A 17,160-nucleotide genomic window follows, 5' to 3' on the forward strand; every position below is an offset into this window, starting at 1 on the left:
TGTGAGTATGTTGCGTGCGATATTGATGTAGTAGTGTGTAGTGATGTGTCATGTTTATTACCACATCAATATATCTCACGCATACATATACACAAATTTGTCGGTTACCAATATATCTTTATTTAGGCTTCTATACAATTAATTCTAACGACTCACATATACTCATTTCTTTATTGCACATCTGGCTCTGCCTTCATTTCGAGCATATAACCTGCCTAACTTTTCCACGAAGTAAAGGTTTTGGTAAATTGATAGCATTAGTCGCCATGTGAGGTTAAAATGGATAACGAAATCTGTAATTATTTCATTTTTTCCCGTTTTTGATACAAAATGCACCAGAGCCAGATACATTAGCATGTGTGTTTTAATCGTGGAAAAGGAAATTTTATTTTATGCGATTAATACGAAGTAATTAGTAACCAACAAAAATGGTATTTTTGTCGATAAAACAGACGGCTTAAGCATCCTCTTAATAGTGTTCAAGCACATGAAACACACAAAAATCCGTAAATGTGTTATCCACTGAAAATATCTGTGGTTACGTAGTTCAACCTGCACGCTTTCTGTACTTAGAGGCGCTGTAAACGGATTTCATTTAAAATGCGGGCACGTCCACTCTTTAGACTTAAAATTCTCTCTCTATAATTTTCATGACCTTTGATAACCGCAGATAACAGCGTTTCGAGTTATATTTTTCTGATATAAACTTTTTGTTAATTTTTATTCAAATCATTAAAAATTCATATCTTTGAAGGAGAAATATCGTAGGTGGCATTGTCCGCAATTATACAGCCTTTTTCGGAAAGTTTTCTTCTTTTCTTCTCTCTCTCCCTCTTTTTTTCTCTCTGTCTCGCTCTTGCTGTCTCTCCTTTCCTCGCATGAGGCGCGTGGTCTGCTTCGCGCCGCCATCTTGAAATGCAATGTCATCGGCGCGTCTCGTAAGCGCTTGCAAGTAAGATCGTGAGCAGGCAGGAGCAGGTAGAAGGGTTGGTTACTTCAGTCCCGTCGAAACGGCAATTTCCCTTTTATATCGGCAAACATGTCGAGCGGTGCGCTCTTCGGCAATAACGCTTCGCGCGGCGCCTCGAAAAATCTCGTGGAGTTCAAGGCTGGCAAAATGACCGTGAAAGGAAAGATGGTTTATCCGGATACGCGAAAGGGCCAGCTCTACGTCTACCAGTCTGACGACTCGCTGATGCATTTCTGCTGGAAGGACCGCACGTCCGGAGTGGTCGAAGATGTACGACGGTTATTTTTGTTCTTATTACAGTTCCAGGAAAATTTTGCGATCCTAATTATTTTATTGTACATTGATTTACTGTTCGCCGTGTGTCAAATGTATATGTTTCTACAATTGTGTATTCTTTTCCAGGACCTAATTATCTTCCCTGACGATTGCGAATTTAAACATGTTCCCCAGTGTAAGACTGGCAGAGTGTATCTTCTGAGATTCAAGTCGTCGAATAAGAAATTCTTCTTTTGGCTACAGGTATAGAAAGTATAATTTTGTAATGTATGCATAGTTACAGAACCCTCGCAATTGGATCTGACTTATCCGCCTTATTTATATAATTTAACAAGCATCTGAAAATATTTCGCCCTTGTTACATTACACTTCACCTGATTCAACTGTCTGTACATTAAAGATGATGAAAAAAAATGTACATTTTACTTGTGCAGGATCTCAAAACTGACAAAGATGAGGAGCACTGCAGAAAGATTAACGATGTACTTAATAACCCACCGACTCCGGGCTCCCAGAGGAGCGGCGGTACCAACACCGAAGGGGATCTGCAGAATCTCTTGAACAACATGTCGCAGCAACAGCTTATACAATTGTTCGGTGGCGTTGGCCAGATCGGTGGTCTCGGTAGTTTATTAGGAACAATGAATAGACCGCACGGTGTTCAGAGTACAAGGGCTTCCACTACGACTTCATCCACTCCAGCCACTACGAACGTAACTAGACCACCTCATTCGTTGACTCCCGGGCCTAACGCGGACTCTAAATCTTCAAGTGAGTAATACCGTTCGTTGGAATAAAACAGTGTATTCTAATGATATATTCATCCAGGTAATAATAAATCATCAACACGAACAACCGCTCCGTCCACGCCAGCTGCAACTGCAGCTGCAGCTGCAGCTCCAAGCAATAGAATACAGCTTAGCGACTTGCAGAATTTTCTATCGGAAATTCCGACGCCATCCCGAACGGAGCCAGCTGTGCAGGTAATATCATATTTTTTTTCATTTTTTCTACTGAATTAATCTGAAGGTTGGATTGAATTGAAACTTCGATTGAAAGATAATCGAATTTTCTAACAAATGCAAATGACTGCAAATATAATGCAATGCGCTATTTTTTAAATATTGTAATATTTGTATTAGAAGAGCTTTTGAATTAGCATAATAAATGATGGGTAATAGTATTTTGTGAGTAGAAGATGCTTCTGTCATAAATTTTTAATGCTGGTTATATGAGTATACATTTATACAGAGTATCCCAAATCTTGGGAATCTCTCCTAATGTCCTTTTTATCATAACTTTTTAATCTTTTTATGATCAATTTACTTTCAATGCATATGTCAAAGCTATAATTTTTGCGTAATAAACAATTGCAGCTTTGAATAAATTAAACTTCAAAAGAAAAGATAAAACGTAAATTATTTTTATTAATTTATTATTTTTTAAATAGATTTTACTTGTTTGTGAATGTGAACTTATAGCTTAATAATACTAAAATGTAGAATATTTATATAAATAAAATTAGAAAAAGCACATTTTTATTAAGAGCAAATTCTTCTTATTTGCTATAAGATCAATAATTAATTTATTTTCAATGATTCTGGGACACCCTGTAAATGACTCCTAAGAATATCACAGTAATGATCAAAAACATCATATTTACATTGAAATTGCATTATAAAGCGTTTATTAAAAATTAACAATTTTATAAACATATGCATGTTATTATTTTTATTTTTTAATACAAAGATTACAGTATATACGTATATACATATATAAAATGTTGTATAAAATCTTATCTTTTATCCAGCGAAAATATCTTCAATCAAATGTCAATCAGATAAAAGTTGATTGATTTCCTCGAGAATGTTGTATTATATATTGCATCTGCATTCTTGTCTACACTTATAAAATTGTTTACGTTTTACGTAAACGTTATTGTTTTAATAATAAAACAGTTCTATGAATAATTTTGAAATAAGGAATCTGAAAATCAAAAATATATCAATTTAATTAATAATAATATTATATTGCTACATAAAATCAATGTTTTTATGAGTCAGTTTATATACAGATAACATATTTTTTTCAAACATGAAAAAGATAAGATTAAATCCCTTCTTTCCTAGAATAGATTGTGGTTACAAGACCACACTTTTAATATTGTTTTAAATCTTAAGAGAGATAAATGTTATATATTGAATATATTAATAAGTGTAGGTTTCACATTGATTATACAATAAATATTGTTACGTATTATTTTTTTATCAAATGAAGAGATAAAAAAAGATATCGAATATTTATCTTAAAATCATTGTCGTATTAATATGGAAGAGGAAAGCCAGAGGAACAGAAGATTAACGATTTTCACACAGTTCATACATAAAAAATATGTACGTACTACAGTGAAAGCGCAATAAGTAAATGATGAAGCCATACGTGCAATTACAAAAGAGAATCTATATGGAAGTTCTTAATGTGTAAACAAAGTTTAATGTAAAAAATTCAAGGAATTGTTTAATCTGAAATAGATTATCTGTCGTATATTACTAATTGCATATTTTTTACAGCTGCTATCATTGACAGGGATATAAAGTGCCATTCTTGATAACAGAAGTTGCAGAATAACTCTCAAGCTCATTCAGTGTTTTACAAGTGTTTAAAATGGTTCTCTCTGAGTGAGCGAATTTTTTAACTTCATTATTCGTGAATAATTAATAATAATAACAGTGTCAACATAATCAACATTGCAATGTTAAAAAATTAATATTGAAAATATTATATGTACACTTAAATTAACAAAACCATTGCTAAAGAAATTTGTGATGGAATAACGAAACTTCGTACTTAACGTACCTGAATTGAGTCGAAATTTTAATGTTTTGTAGCCAAGTTTATGTGTTAGTTCATGTGCTTGTAGATCGTAATATCATTATAGAAGTCATGTGATCAATAAGTCCTAGCTAACATGTTTTACAATGTTGTGTTTGCCTTTCTCTGCTTCTGAAACTCAGTAGGGTTTTAATAATCTATAAGCGAACTTTACGTTATCACTCTCAATGTTACACAGTCCAGTGCAGCTTTATGTAGTAATATTTCTTTGAAAGACCGTTTTAAACATATTGTACATTTCTTACAATACTGTGAAATTACATCTATTAACACGCATTTAATGTTGGATACGAAATACTCTTTAGTCCTGGTAAGGAGAAGTGTTAAAAAGAAATCGAGTAGCAACAATCGTGTTTAAAAATTCGGCGATGGTTCTGGTTGTCAAATTAATTGGTTGTTAATCCGCAGTATATATATTGTGATAGAGCAAGACTAGAGAATCAAAAAGACAGAGGCATGGTTTTCTCACTGTTCAATACTACTCTTTGTCTGAACTTTTCCTGGCTGTCGGAGACTCTGGCTCTGCTGCGCAGTTGGGGAAGTTTCTCCGGGTATGTCTGTTGTTTTCGTCCAGCTACAGCGCAGCTTATTGTCCGGCAGAGGGGCGTAGCGACAGAGCTGACCAACGCTATCCCAGCGGCGATCTCTACGACGGAGAGCTTGGAGAGTGCCATGAACGTGCACTTGCCACCTGGGGACAACCTGTCTACCACGCTATCGTCTCCCCAGTTCTCCCAGGCGCTATCAATGTTCTGGTCTGCTTTGCAGTCGGGCCAGGCGGGCCCTGTCATCCGTCAATTCGGCTTGGGACCGGACTCCGTCAATGCCGCGGCCAGTGGAAACATCGAAGAATTCGTCAGCGCTCTGGAGTCCGAAGCGAAGAGCGGTCAGGGACAGCAAGCGCAACAGGGGCAAGATGACAAGAATAAGAAGCAATCATCATCGGCTAGTCCTGATAAGAAGGACGATGACGACGAAGGCATGGCTTTAGATTAAGGATGGGATTTGTACGCGTCTCTAATTTCAGGCGGTTCCCTTTTCTATTCAGAAACCATGCGTTGCATATTATGTTACAATATACATATGTTACGAACCTGCATATACAATAAAAAATCTCTATGGACATATTCTGAATAATTTAGTCATGTGTACACATATATTAAATTTCAGTGATATATATTTTTTTTTATATGTACGTAAACGTTTTCCCAAGTGTTCGAGAATCTATATATTAATTTTGTACATTAATAAGAAATTAGCAAACACGATCAAATAGAAACAGGAAATTTTATCATGTACTATCAAAATTGCACATAAGTACGAAAATTGGTATATTGGACATTTTGTACATTTATTGGATTAATTAAATTGCAAATGCTTAAATAAAATAATTTAACAAAATATATATATATACAATTTGACTGAGTTTTCAAACACCTTTCGAACTTTTTTATGCTATTTGAAAAACTTCACGCGAATTTTATTTATAAAAAAATTATTTTGTAAAAGAAATATAATACAAGAAAATCTAAATAAATTAATAGTAATTCGATAACATGAAAATATTCATTTATTTTATTCCTTTTATAAGCTGAATTTGGCTCATAAAAAGTTGATAAGACTCAGCTGATGCTGACATATCGATTATCACGAAGACCAATGAAATGCTTGTGTGTCGTAAACAAAAACGGTCGATACATAATATATATTTTGTTAACAAACGCAACTCAAATGTAGAATTTAAATCGTAAGAGAGGCGAAATGGCGGGAAAATATGATCCAATCGAGCGCTTTTGTTTACGACGCACAAGCGTTTTATTGGACCTTCGTGATAATCGATATATAGCATCAGCTGAGTTTTATCAACTCCTTAGTTGAATTTAGCTTATAAAAAGAATGAAATAAATTGGTGCTTTATCATATCGTTGAATTATTATTAATAGTTACGATATAATTAGCACGTTTATTTTGATTGATTTTCTTAGAGTAAAAAAGGTTAGGTCGAAAAAGTAAAGGTTGTTCGAGGTGACGCCGTCAATGGTGTCGTCAGATGTTTGTACGGTTGATCGCGGTGATATCCGATTGGCTGCTTGATCATGACATCATTCAGGTGCGGCTGTTAGCGCGAGAAACTAAATATTTAGATTCTTTCAACAATTATCTTTTTTTTTTTAGAGAAAAAAAAAATTAAAAAATTTCTTAATTGTTTGATAGCGATGCAATAATTAATTCTAATTAAAGCATTTATAAAATTGTAACGTCATTGACAAAAGTCTTAAAATTAAATGAAATAATTCATTGTCAGTTATTAGTAGCACAATAAATAAAATTTTAATAGTTTTGTATAATAGAGTGAGCCAAAGTCTATCCCAATCTAATCAAGTGTACAAATTGCAGTTGACGAGAAGAAGATATTCGAACGTAACGCGCGTTTTCTTTTGGACTTTCAATTAATAAGCGACAGAGATAATTAATAATGAAATTCGAACCGGGTGTCAATCGAGAAACGCGCGATACGATTGCGATAGCGCCAAGAAAAAAAGTGCTGGTCGATTTACCGCGTCGCTGCCGTGACGCGACGCGTCCGTACCGATCGAAGCAGCGGCGTCCCGGCCGGGGCGTTTGTTTGTAAACACGACCGTAAACACGACGGGGCGCCCGCTCGCGCCGGCCCGGCCCTGCGCGCGCGACCGACGCGGCTGCGCGCCGCCGCGCGAATCGAACAAGTAGTGGGGGAACTCCCTCGCGAAACGCTGATCGCCGAATGCGCCACGGCGAAATTCCGCTGACAAAAGCCGCGGCGAAAAACGCGTCGGATCGGACGCGTGAAGGAGCCCCAGTTTCCAGTCCTGCGTGTGAATCTGATCGGCCGCTGCGGCGAGCCGCGACGCGCCGTAGCCAGTGTCATCGTGAAATAAGCTGCGGGTATCGTAATTCCCCCCAATGCCATTGTTGTGATAGCGGTACCGCGGCAGCGGCGGCCGCGGCGGCGGCGGTGGTGGCGGCGGCGGGTGCTAAGACGGCGAAGGGGAAAGAAGAGAGCGGGGCGGGCAGGTAGTGGTTCACAGGGGGGAACGAGAGGGAGTGAGAGGAGTCGAGGAACGGTGAGGCGGTGTGGGTGAGCGCAACACTCGCCCGCGTAGCCTACGTACGTGTGCACAATGGCAACCTTGACACTTGGTGATCGTTTTTGGCGGCTCCGCGCCGTGGAGATCGTGCGTCCGGCTGCATCGCGTCGCGAGTGAAAGCGACGACAGCGGGCACGCCTCGAGCAACAACCAGCGGGCGAAGGAAAGAGAGAGAGAGAGAGAGAAAGCGAGTGCGAGAGAGAGAGAGAGAGGAGAGAGGCAGGAGAAGGCGAGCGGTGCCGAAAGACGCGGGAGTGCCGCGTACGTGGACGTCGACGTCGCGACTCGACTCGGAATCGCTGTCGTATCCTCGGCGCCGCAATTTCCCTTGCGCGACGCGCACCGCAGCCTCCCTCCGTTTCGCTCCTCACGCTCCGGATCGTCGTCCTCGTCTTCGGAGTAGCGTGGCCGCGAAACCGTCACGCCGCGTCGCGCGTTGCGCTGCGTCGTGCCGTGGCCGTGTCGCTTCACGTCACGTCACGCCGCGCCGCGCGTCGCGTCGCGTCGCGTCGCGAGCGCGCGACATCCCCGGCCGACGCGCCGATCGCGAAAAACGCCGTCCACGAGAGTCCAGGGGAGAGTTGAATTAAAGGTTAGACGAGAGAGAGTGACAAGTGTCAACGTTCGTTGTGCAAACGGTATGAATCATCGCCCTCGCACTTGTCGTCGTCATCATCATCGTTGTGTGTTGTAGCGACGCGTTCGTCCGTGTGCGAAGCGATAAAATTGTGATAGCTCCGAAGTTGGTGTCTCGTCTACTAAACGAAGCTTCTCAGACAGGCGCGTAATTTAACGAGTCTGCATATGTCGCTCGATTATACTACGTCACGACGAGTTTTGTTTCGCGATGTCTTACTTCATGATGAATTACAGCGATATAAATTGTACAAGTCAAATTTTAAGAAATATAAATTTAATGTCTACATAAATATATATATATATATATTTTTTTTTAATATACAAATATAAATGTATGTACAGTCGTGGACATACCATATCGGTTGCGACACTTTTTTTTTAATAGGTTGCGAAACGCACTAATATTTTGCAAATGCGTACCACGATTGATGTACCGTTTCTAGACTAAAGATAGTAAATCATCGTGGTTCGCATTTGCAAAATATTAGTTACCCATAAATTATATATATATATATATATAATATATATATTATATATATTAAATATGTATATACTCTCTAAAAACCTATGAAAAAAAAGTGTCGCGACCGGTATGTCCACAACTGTACATATATTTTTTTAAAATATATGTATGTATATATAAATGATAATAAATCGCTGTAATTATATATAAGACTCTCTTTGCCGTTAATTAATTATTTTCGTGATACTTCTACGTGAACGCGTGAACTCTTGACACATTTGTGTGACCGTCATTGAAAAGTTCAAAAAAATCTGCGTAAAAAAAGCCTTTTCGACTGTTTAGCTCCGACGTTGAATAAAATCGGGAATAGGCAAACGGAATTTCGTGAATTATGTTGGATATTTTAAGGGATCGATGTTGCGAACACGTTTTCCCGGTTCGTCGCTCATTATCGCTCGGCGAAACTTGAGCGCGGAGAAACGTCACTCGCGCGATCGTGCGACCGGTCGGACGACCCAATTTCTTTTCTCGCCGCACGCGGTACCGACGAGAACAAAAAAAAAGAAGAAAAAAAAGACGAAACCGTACGCGGACGCGGAGTGCGTGTGCCGTATAGCTAACGCGCGTGGCGTGGCTATTCCGCGTGTGCGCGAACGCACGCGGAAGCCCTGCGTCTCTTCTGTCTCTTTCGTTTCTATGCGTACGCGTCACGCACGACGCCAGGGATTGATCCTCCTTGACGGAGGAGCTGACGAGACGCGATTTCCGCAACATCCGCGTTCTTTAGCGACGATAAGAAGGATCGAGCCGTATCTTAGAATGCCAGCGCGCTCGTTACTCTTTGAAGTCCGAAGGAGTAATTGTTCCCTGAATATTTAAATTGTTTCATCATTGAAACACTTGCGCGAGTGCTCGAGACGTTCAATCGAGACAATCCTGCGAAAGTTCTGTACAACAATCAAGCATGAATTGAGAATTTATTTGGATTTAAATGAAGCTTGCCTTCGGCTTGCTGATTTGTTCACTGTCACCCAGACCGCGCGACGAGGAAACAATAACGATGACAACGACGACCTCGTCGTTTTATCCGAACGGCGGATAAGAGTCGGGCCGATTCGAGCAACGCTGCGTCGCGACACGTTTCGTCTTATTGAGCCTTCATATTCCGTTCCAAGGGCAGCGTGCGTTTAAGTCAGTATAGAATTTCGTCTATCACGAGGAGCCATTCGATCCGCGCTAGATTTAAATGATCATACACGGAGAGAATTTTATTTTGAAATTTACCCTGAAAATCATGCTAATCGCGGGACAATATAGTATTTCGATGAATTTTATGTGATTTTTCACTATTTTCTTAAATATATACTACAAACAATTTATTGTAGTGAACAGTAAAAAAAAACAGAGAAAATCACATAAAATTTGTCGAAATGTTATGTTGTTCCACGATTAACATGATTTTCAGGGTAAATTTTAAAAGGAAGTTCTCTCCGTGTACAGATTACATTATAAGAATTTATAATCGCTGCTTTATACTTTTTTCCCCCGTTTCAACATTCAACTCGCATTTTCACGTTAGAGCTACGTGTGTCGCGTGGCGTGGTATTGCGTTATATAGCACACTTCAGGTGTGTGTGTATATATATATCGATTATGCTATATTTGGTGTAACATGATGCAATCTGTTACGAAACATCTCGTCTAATGTGTATATACACCGCAGTTTCCTTGTTCTCCAGCTGGAGAGACTCGCTTTCATTCTGTACACAAAATGTATCACGACGAAAAGTTAGTTTACTTAAGTGAATTTGTTCGCACGAGCGAACGAGAGAAAGAGAGAGAGAGAGAGAGAGACGAAATTGTGCGTGGAATAATCCGCGCGAGTCGAACAAGTTAAATGGAGAAGCGCGCTTCACGACTTGTTCGACTCGCGCGGATTATTGATGAACGGTGCTCTCGGCTTTTGTCTTCCATTCATAATGTTATCGCTTAGCCGCGCGAGGTAGAAATAGCGTCGAGAAATGTCATACCGTCTGTCGACAATCGATGACTGTTTTATAGCTAAATATATATATTTTATTTTATATACCGCGTACGTGTTTCTTCGCGAATATCTTTTGTATGGTAGAGTACTAGTACCTTTTTTTTTTTGCAAAAAGGGATAAAAGATTGCATCTTGTCACAAGAAAAAAAACCGATTATCTTATCTGCCGTTATTATCTCTTCGCGATATTAAATATTATCACAGACATGTGTAACAACGGTACGATCAAACGAAAGCCAAATGAAAGAAATATCGCGTTATTATATCTAAAATTATATTCGGATTCTCTCACTTGCGTACTCAAAAAGAATTGAAAGCAAATCCATTTCTTTCTTTCACAATCTTTAAATTCGTATATAAGCTGTAAATATGGAGCTTTGCGTTGTTTGAAACAAATAGTTAAATAATGCTCCATATGAGTATAGAGTTTTCCATTATTTTAAACAAATATTTAGATTTTTAAATAAATTAGAAAGAAAATTTTAAATTTCTACAAAATTGAGATAAGGAAAAAGAAAAAAGAAGACTGGGGTTTAAAATCACCACTGCCTGCCCCGCGTCTTTCCGAATCTCGCGACTAATCCTCGCGAGTGCGCGACGTTTCGATGAATACACCTCGGTGACAAGTTCCTGACGTGCGAATGTTCTTGCAGAGAATCGTGGTCACGTGTGCGGACGTTGACGTCGGAGCGGCAGCGAGGGATGCAATTTCCCGTGTTCGCGAGTGATAGCCGCGGCAGCACGGCTGCCGCGACCACATAGTCTCGCGTGCACGCACGCGGACAGAACAGTATATCGTCAGTGCATCGTCATCCTCGTCGTCCTCGTCCTCGTCGCTCCGTGCGTGCGAGCCAACTACCGAGAATGCCGGTGTGAAGTAAAGAAGAAACCAAGCGCTGCGAAAAAGAAAAAACGCTCCGCAATTCTTGCATGTCGTAAATTTTACCCATCACCCCGAGGATACACGCAGAAACAAGGTGAGCGCGCCGAAAATTCTAATTAAGCTATTATAGAGAACGCGTCTTCTCTCGTTGCGGGATTCAAAATCTCGATGGAATTTCGCCGAGTTCAGTTCCCGCGGGATCCGTGGGACGCGCGGCGAGAGGCGAGCTTCGCGCCTGTGTTTGTGTGCCGAATCGTCGCGAGATTCCCTTATCGCGTTTACACGCAGGCGGAAATTGAACTCGTCGAGAGATTGTCGTGGTTTCAATCCTACACTTTTTTTTCCATCGCCAGGCTGTTAACTTTTTCAAGACATCGATGATGATTTAACTCGACAGATGTTTTGACTTTTCTGGGAAATTAAAATGGAAATCGATCGTTCATTCTATCCGGCTCGGTTTTACATTGAATCGGCAGTTCGATTTGTGATGTCTTGCTAAATTTAGCATTTCACGAAATTAAAAACTATAGGAAAACCTGTAAATTGTAAAGTTGAGAGAAGTTTCTTTCTCTCTTGCTCTGATTTTATTTTGTTTATGCAGCTAAAGGAGTCTTGAAAGAGTTAAAGCCACTTTGTGTTCTTGCAGTACAGATTGCCTTGTTTGCGCAGCTTTAATCTCCACGCGCTTTGATGCTTTATTAATTTATGTTTTGGTATACTGCTTGATGTACTTTGTATCTATTACTTCTTTCAGACACACCGTGCGAGTTGCTTGAAGTAGCTACTTGAAAATTATACTATTCCTAATTCTGAATTCAGCATCCTTTACGAATTCTAATCAAAGAAAATTGTCTATATTCTCTCCGCACATTTAGCACTAAGTAAACGTTGGAAATACAGACCAAGAATTGCTAGAAATGGACCGAATTATACTAAGAATAATAAAGCCTCGTATTCTGATGTATACACGTAGTATGTAGGATTAGTAAATGGAAGCTAGCCGGTGTTTTAGCCGGTATTTCCGTTCGTATTCCATTACGATTCTATTATCGCGACCGTAAAACATGTCGCGCCTCGACACATCCGTCTTACTAATTCCGGACGACGTTAATTGCGAAGTAAATTTGTTCAAACTGCGCAAGCGGACAAGTTCCTTATTTTCTCACGATTATTTTTCATATGGCGACGATGCCGAATATTTCTTATTTTAAACTTGTCTTAAAACATAGAGAGAGAGAAACAGAGAGAGAGGGAGAGGAAAAGGTATTCAAGCTATAGAAAGAATATACGTCCACAAGGACGATAGCGGTGTACGGTCAGACAAAGAATGAAGGGAACGAAACACGCACGCATATGGACGAAATGAAAGAAAACACAGACAGAGATAAAAGAGAAAGAAAGAGAGAGAGAGAGAGAGAAGGAAGAGACAGAAGAGAAAGAGAAAAAAGAAAGGAGAAGAGAGGTAGACAGAAGAAAGAAGAGGCAAAACTACTCGGCAAGCTTGAGAAACGAGAATCGCACCGGTCTGCCGAACTTTTTGTAGTTTGTTTGGACGATATTTTGCATTATTTTTTATGCTGTTAATTGGAAGCGTCTCAAAGCAAACACAAAATTCACATTTCTGTGAAGCATATCTAGATATTGCGCTACATTGATATCAATAACGATAGGATCAGATATATTCGTGATTAAGTAAAAATATTAAATTTCTACAGAAATAATTAATATACCGATGCAGCTGATGAGTAATATAGAAACAGAGTAACTTTCTTTAAGCTATAACTTACTGTTGTAAATAAGAAAAAAATTACTTCTTGAAATTTAGCGCCCCAAGAATCATGGTCAGTCGCTGTGATCGTCCTATTCGAAGCCTTTCTTTAGTTTCTTAATAATTTTCTTAATAATTTTTGTTACGATGTATGTTGTTAACCTAGTGTTCAACCCTCTCTTTCGATTTAAAGGACTAGGCTGCACGTTTTTTTTAAATATTTTATTATCAGCATGAACGATTTATGACATTACATTTTTTTACGAAGTCGCATCTGTTACAATAGTAATTAGCGTAGAATATCACTCTCACTGTATGAGATTTTATATTGAAAGGTTTATAATGTTTATATGATTGCAATGCGCGTAAAAAAAATGAATAACATCAAGAGATGAAGAAATGTAAATTGATTGAAGGAAGTATACAAAAACATCTCACGAACTGAATTCGCTACACACAATCTTACTCAACAGGTTTTATAGTTATGAACCTCGAAAGAATAAATGCCACCAAAAAAGTACCCGCTACAAAACAAATGACGAAAACATACCAAGTTTCTTCGTCAAACACATCGGTGAAGGCTGGAACTTGACTGTAAAGCATGTCGATAAGTCTTAAATTGTAATTTTTACTACTTTTTGTTTGGCTCTCCATTTTTAAACTAGTATCCTTCCCGTACATTTTAAAGCTGGGGTTTCCCTTTTTTATTCGGCTTATTACAGTGAAATATATTTGGATTGCACTAAAACTAAATTTCTAGATTTAATATGAATCTAGCTTTCTTTCGGTGTTAGCGTCTTTCGGTGTTTAGTAAATAGAAAATCCTGCAAAAATATAAACGATAATCATTATTAATATCTATATAGACTCTCTACAAAATTTAAAAAATACTAAATTCTCTCTTTCAGACAAAATGTTTACGCTAAATTGATCACGTTCCTGAATTGGCAATTATAGTCGTACAAACTATTAGATTTTTGCAAGATGCATGTGAAAAAATGGAATGAAAATCACTGCAGCTTCGTATAAAGAGATATTATTTAAAGATGTTTCGTTTGAGTAGATGTTTGGAAAAACTTGTACACCACGGAAATACAGTTTGATACTTTTGTTTATTACCAATCATAAACGGTCACCAATGAGATTAGAGTATCACTCCTCTATGCTTGCTCCATAATTTTATTTTATGATGCGATCGCCTTTTCTTCTTTTTCTTCGCCTCAAGGAGCGCTTTTTTAGCTTCAAGCTCAGCCGGATCGGGCGGAATTAAACTGGTGACGTGCTTGTTGTAAAGCTCCAAGATGTTTAGGCTCGATAATAGGGCTGTTTTTAATATTATTTTTTCACCTGACTCTGAAAGAATAAACAGACCAGGATTGACCTACTTGCTCTGCGCGTGATAACAATGGTCGGGAGAAAAGGTATAAAAGAAAAAAATCTGGACGAATAATAGATGAGTAAAGATGTTGTCAATGCCATCGATTTGCTCTAACGCGGAACAGAGCTCCGTTTGATGCGCAATACGATTTCCTAAAGATTTGTCGAACGAAAACCCGATTCAATCACCCTACGCATCTTTCTCTCTTCGTATTCTCTCTCTCTCTTTTTTTAATACCTTTCCACATTGTACGATGCGAACGCTCACGTGAATGAATTGACCGATAGCAATACGCACTGAAACGTAAACGGTGACGCGAACAATTCTATACTTTTGCTATTATACTCACGAAGACTGAACGTGACAGTTGGCTCGGAACGATCGCACACGACCTCCGTTTTCAACAAGCACTCCGGATTTGTCGCACGAATCCTCGGAGCGCTAATGTAAAACAGAAAATCTCTGCAAATAAAAAGCGTTATGCATGTTATTTTCTCATGTATTAATCTGTAACCAAGTCTCGCACATTCTCACACACACACACACACACGTCTGTACAATCTCTTTGAAACCGTAGAAATTAAATTTTTCATCGCTTAAGTCTACGTTTTGTTCTTTTGCCTCTTCCCTCTTCTTTATTTTTTTATTATTTTTTTTTACAGTTTTGTCTTGCGACAGCTTCGTAGTAAAACGTGATTTGCTAATGCTATTCCTTCCCGTTGTGTTTCTCAATGTGTGTTTATCGTTTCCTTTCGCAGGCAAAATGGCACAAATGGAGCAGCAATTACCGCTTCCAATGCCAGATTTAAGTACCCTTCGTATAACCACAGCCGTCTCCATGCTCGGCAAAGCATATGGATGTGGCCAATGTAATGGTGAGTTATATTCGTTTTAAGTAATTAAGGGAGAAACGTGAATGAAGAGCGGAAGGAAAGTAATGATTGTTGTCGCGCATATCCGTCTTTCAAATACATTTCCAGTTGTGCAAAATAATCATAGATCAATCATTTTTCTTCAATTTTTACACCGCAAAAAAGATGTCCAGGATAATTAGATCTCTTCACAAAAATATTTAAATTTCGTGTCTCTTAGATGTATCTTGACGCGTGTATTTACGGATTGTACTTCTGTGTATTATAAACGCAATTATTAATCGAAGTCGAATTAAATTATAGACAATTCTATAATCTATAAATGAAAAGACAGAGACAAATAATGCACATACGCGCACGCGCACACAACTAATTGAAATAATATGAGAGCACTGTCCTCGCACGTTGACAGTCCAAGCGACTCCAAGACCCGTCTTCGACGATCTGCAATTCGCGTTAGAATTTAAAAATATAATTTTATTTGATAATAAAATTATTAATGATTTATTAGAATTAAACTATCACCTAATATTATTTATATTATTTAATATTGATAAAGGTAAATAACTTTTTACGTGCACGCACGAATGACGTTCGAAGAAAAACAATACACACACACAATTATTTAAAATTTCGTACGTGATCAATGGAAATAGGGCGTAGTCGTACTATTCGAGGCCCGAATTACAGATCGTCCGAAAAGCGAGTTTTATCTCGCTGATCCAATATGTGAAAACGGGGAAGGTAGATAATTCACGTCGTCGCGCGGACGTCGATATCGAGCGCAGCGAACGCCATGCTTGTGTGGAAACGTCAAAGTCGGTATTGCGAAATCGCGAGGGGGATAGAGGGTGGAGAGAGGGCGAGGGATAAGGATCTCTGTTTTCTCCTGTTCTTTTTACCTGTTAACGCGAATTATCTGGATAAATCACGGGAACACACCGGGGAAGAGCACCGCGAATCTTCGAGACTGCTCTACCTCGACTAGCAACGCACACAGGATCGGGACACACTTCTATAAATAACGACAGGGCTGCGGCATCGTCTGCTAACCTGGCGCAGCTGGCGCCGAGGGTTGCGCGTTGCGCGTGCGTGCGTCGGTCTGTCCGTCCGTGACGTCATCGGCTGCCAACTTGACTCGCGGTGGTTGATCGTTACCGGGATAGTCGAGGGGTGAAGTCTTCGACCAATCTCTGATTAACTTGTCGCAAGCGATACCGTGAATATAGTTACCATGAATAGAATTATTGATTTTTTTGTCGTCCCTCACACGCAATTCTGCCCATTGAATTACTCGTCAATTAAGTTAATCAGAGTTTCGCCGGAAATCGTCCTCTCGGAGAGAAATCTGTTTTACACATCTTCTTTATAGCTGAACTATACATTCATACTTAAAGTAAAATAGATGTATATTTGAAATTTGGTTAAAGCAAGAAAGTTTTAATGCAGCGATAAAAAAATGGGCCTACGATTTCGCTTGAAACTGCAGAACATTTATCCTCCCTTTTTCTCGCAGTTTGAATAAATGTTACTTCGGAGGATTAATATACAATCCGCAATAAATCCTCATGTATTCATCTTCGAAATGTTGTGCGTCCAATCGAATTTCGATAAATCGCGTAAAAAGACAAAAAAATTAATTAAACGGAAAACTTTGACGATTTTTTAAAATTTCTCGCTAGACCTTTTACACAAAGAGATTATACAAACGTGTTTTTTTTTGGAGATTAAAAAAAATAGGTGGATGCGATATCTCGCGCACCGAAGCTCCTTTCGATAATTCCCGCGGAGTCGCGAGAATCGTGACGCGCGTCCGCCGCGCGCGGGCAACTTCAGGGGGGGGGGGG

General features: G+C 39.1%; 3 protein-coding genes across 4 annotated transcripts in view; 2 read left to right on the forward strand and 1 right to left on the reverse strand.

Annotated features, from left to right (window-relative positions):
- Nucleotides 1-860: 860 nt before the first annotated feature.
- LOC105455882 (proteasomal ubiquitin receptor ADRM1-B) lies at nt 861-5,539 on the forward strand. Of its 2 annotated transcripts, none has more exons than XM_011699560.1 (5): nt 861-1,240; nt 1,373-1,489; nt 1,681-2,017; nt 2,075-2,229; nt 4,739-5,539. In XM_011699560.1, the coding sequence occupies exons 1-5, from the start codon at nt 1,040-1,042 to the stop codon at nt 5,132-5,134; spliced, it is 1,206 nt and encodes a 401-aa protein (XP_011697862.1). In that variant the 5' UTR covers nt 861-1,039; the 3' UTR covers nt 5,135-5,539. The 2 variants fall into 2 exon arrangements, with proteins under 2 accessions (XP_011697862.1, XP_011697863.1); XM_011699561.1 differs by having other exon boundaries at nt 863-1,240; nt 4,907-5,539.
- A 1,333-nt stretch (nt 5,540-6,872) lies between these two features.
- The window catches only part of LOC105455883 (protein argonaute-2), a 22,169-nt gene continuing 11,881 nt past the window's right edge, over nt 6,873-17,160 (forward strand). Inside the window, exons 1-3 of the mRNA XM_011699563.1 lie at nt 6,873-7,063; nt 11,066-11,389; nt 15,200-15,316. Coding sequence (XP_011697865.1) covers nt 15,205-15,316 — 112 coding nt within the window. The 5' untranslated portion in view covers nt 6,873-7,063; nt 11,066-11,389; nt 15,200-15,204. The remainder of the gene's footprint in view (nt 7,064-11,065; nt 11,390-15,199; nt 15,317-17,160) is intronic.
- Nucleotides 13,271-17,160, reverse strand: part of LOC105455884 (39S ribosomal protein L53, mitochondrial) — a 4,173-nt gene continuing 283 nt past the window's right edge. The window contains exons 2-4 of the mRNA XM_011699565.1: nt 14,791-14,903; nt 14,183-14,416; nt 13,271-13,887 (exon numbers count right to left, since the gene is read on the reverse strand). Coding sequence (XP_011697867.1) covers nt 14,208-14,416; nt 14,791-14,903 — 322 coding nt within the window. The 3' untranslated portion in view covers nt 13,271-13,887; nt 14,183-14,207. The remainder of the gene's footprint in view (nt 13,888-14,182; nt 14,417-14,790; nt 14,904-17,160) is intronic.

The sequence above is a fragment of the Wasmannia auropunctata genome, unplaced genomic scaffold (assembly GCF_000956235.1).
Source record: "Wasmannia auropunctata unplaced genomic scaffold, wasmannia.A_1.0 LD335828.1, whole genome shotgun sequence".
NCBI classification, from domain to species: Eukaryota; Metazoa; Arthropoda; class Insecta; order Hymenoptera; family Formicidae; genus Wasmannia; species Wasmannia auropunctata.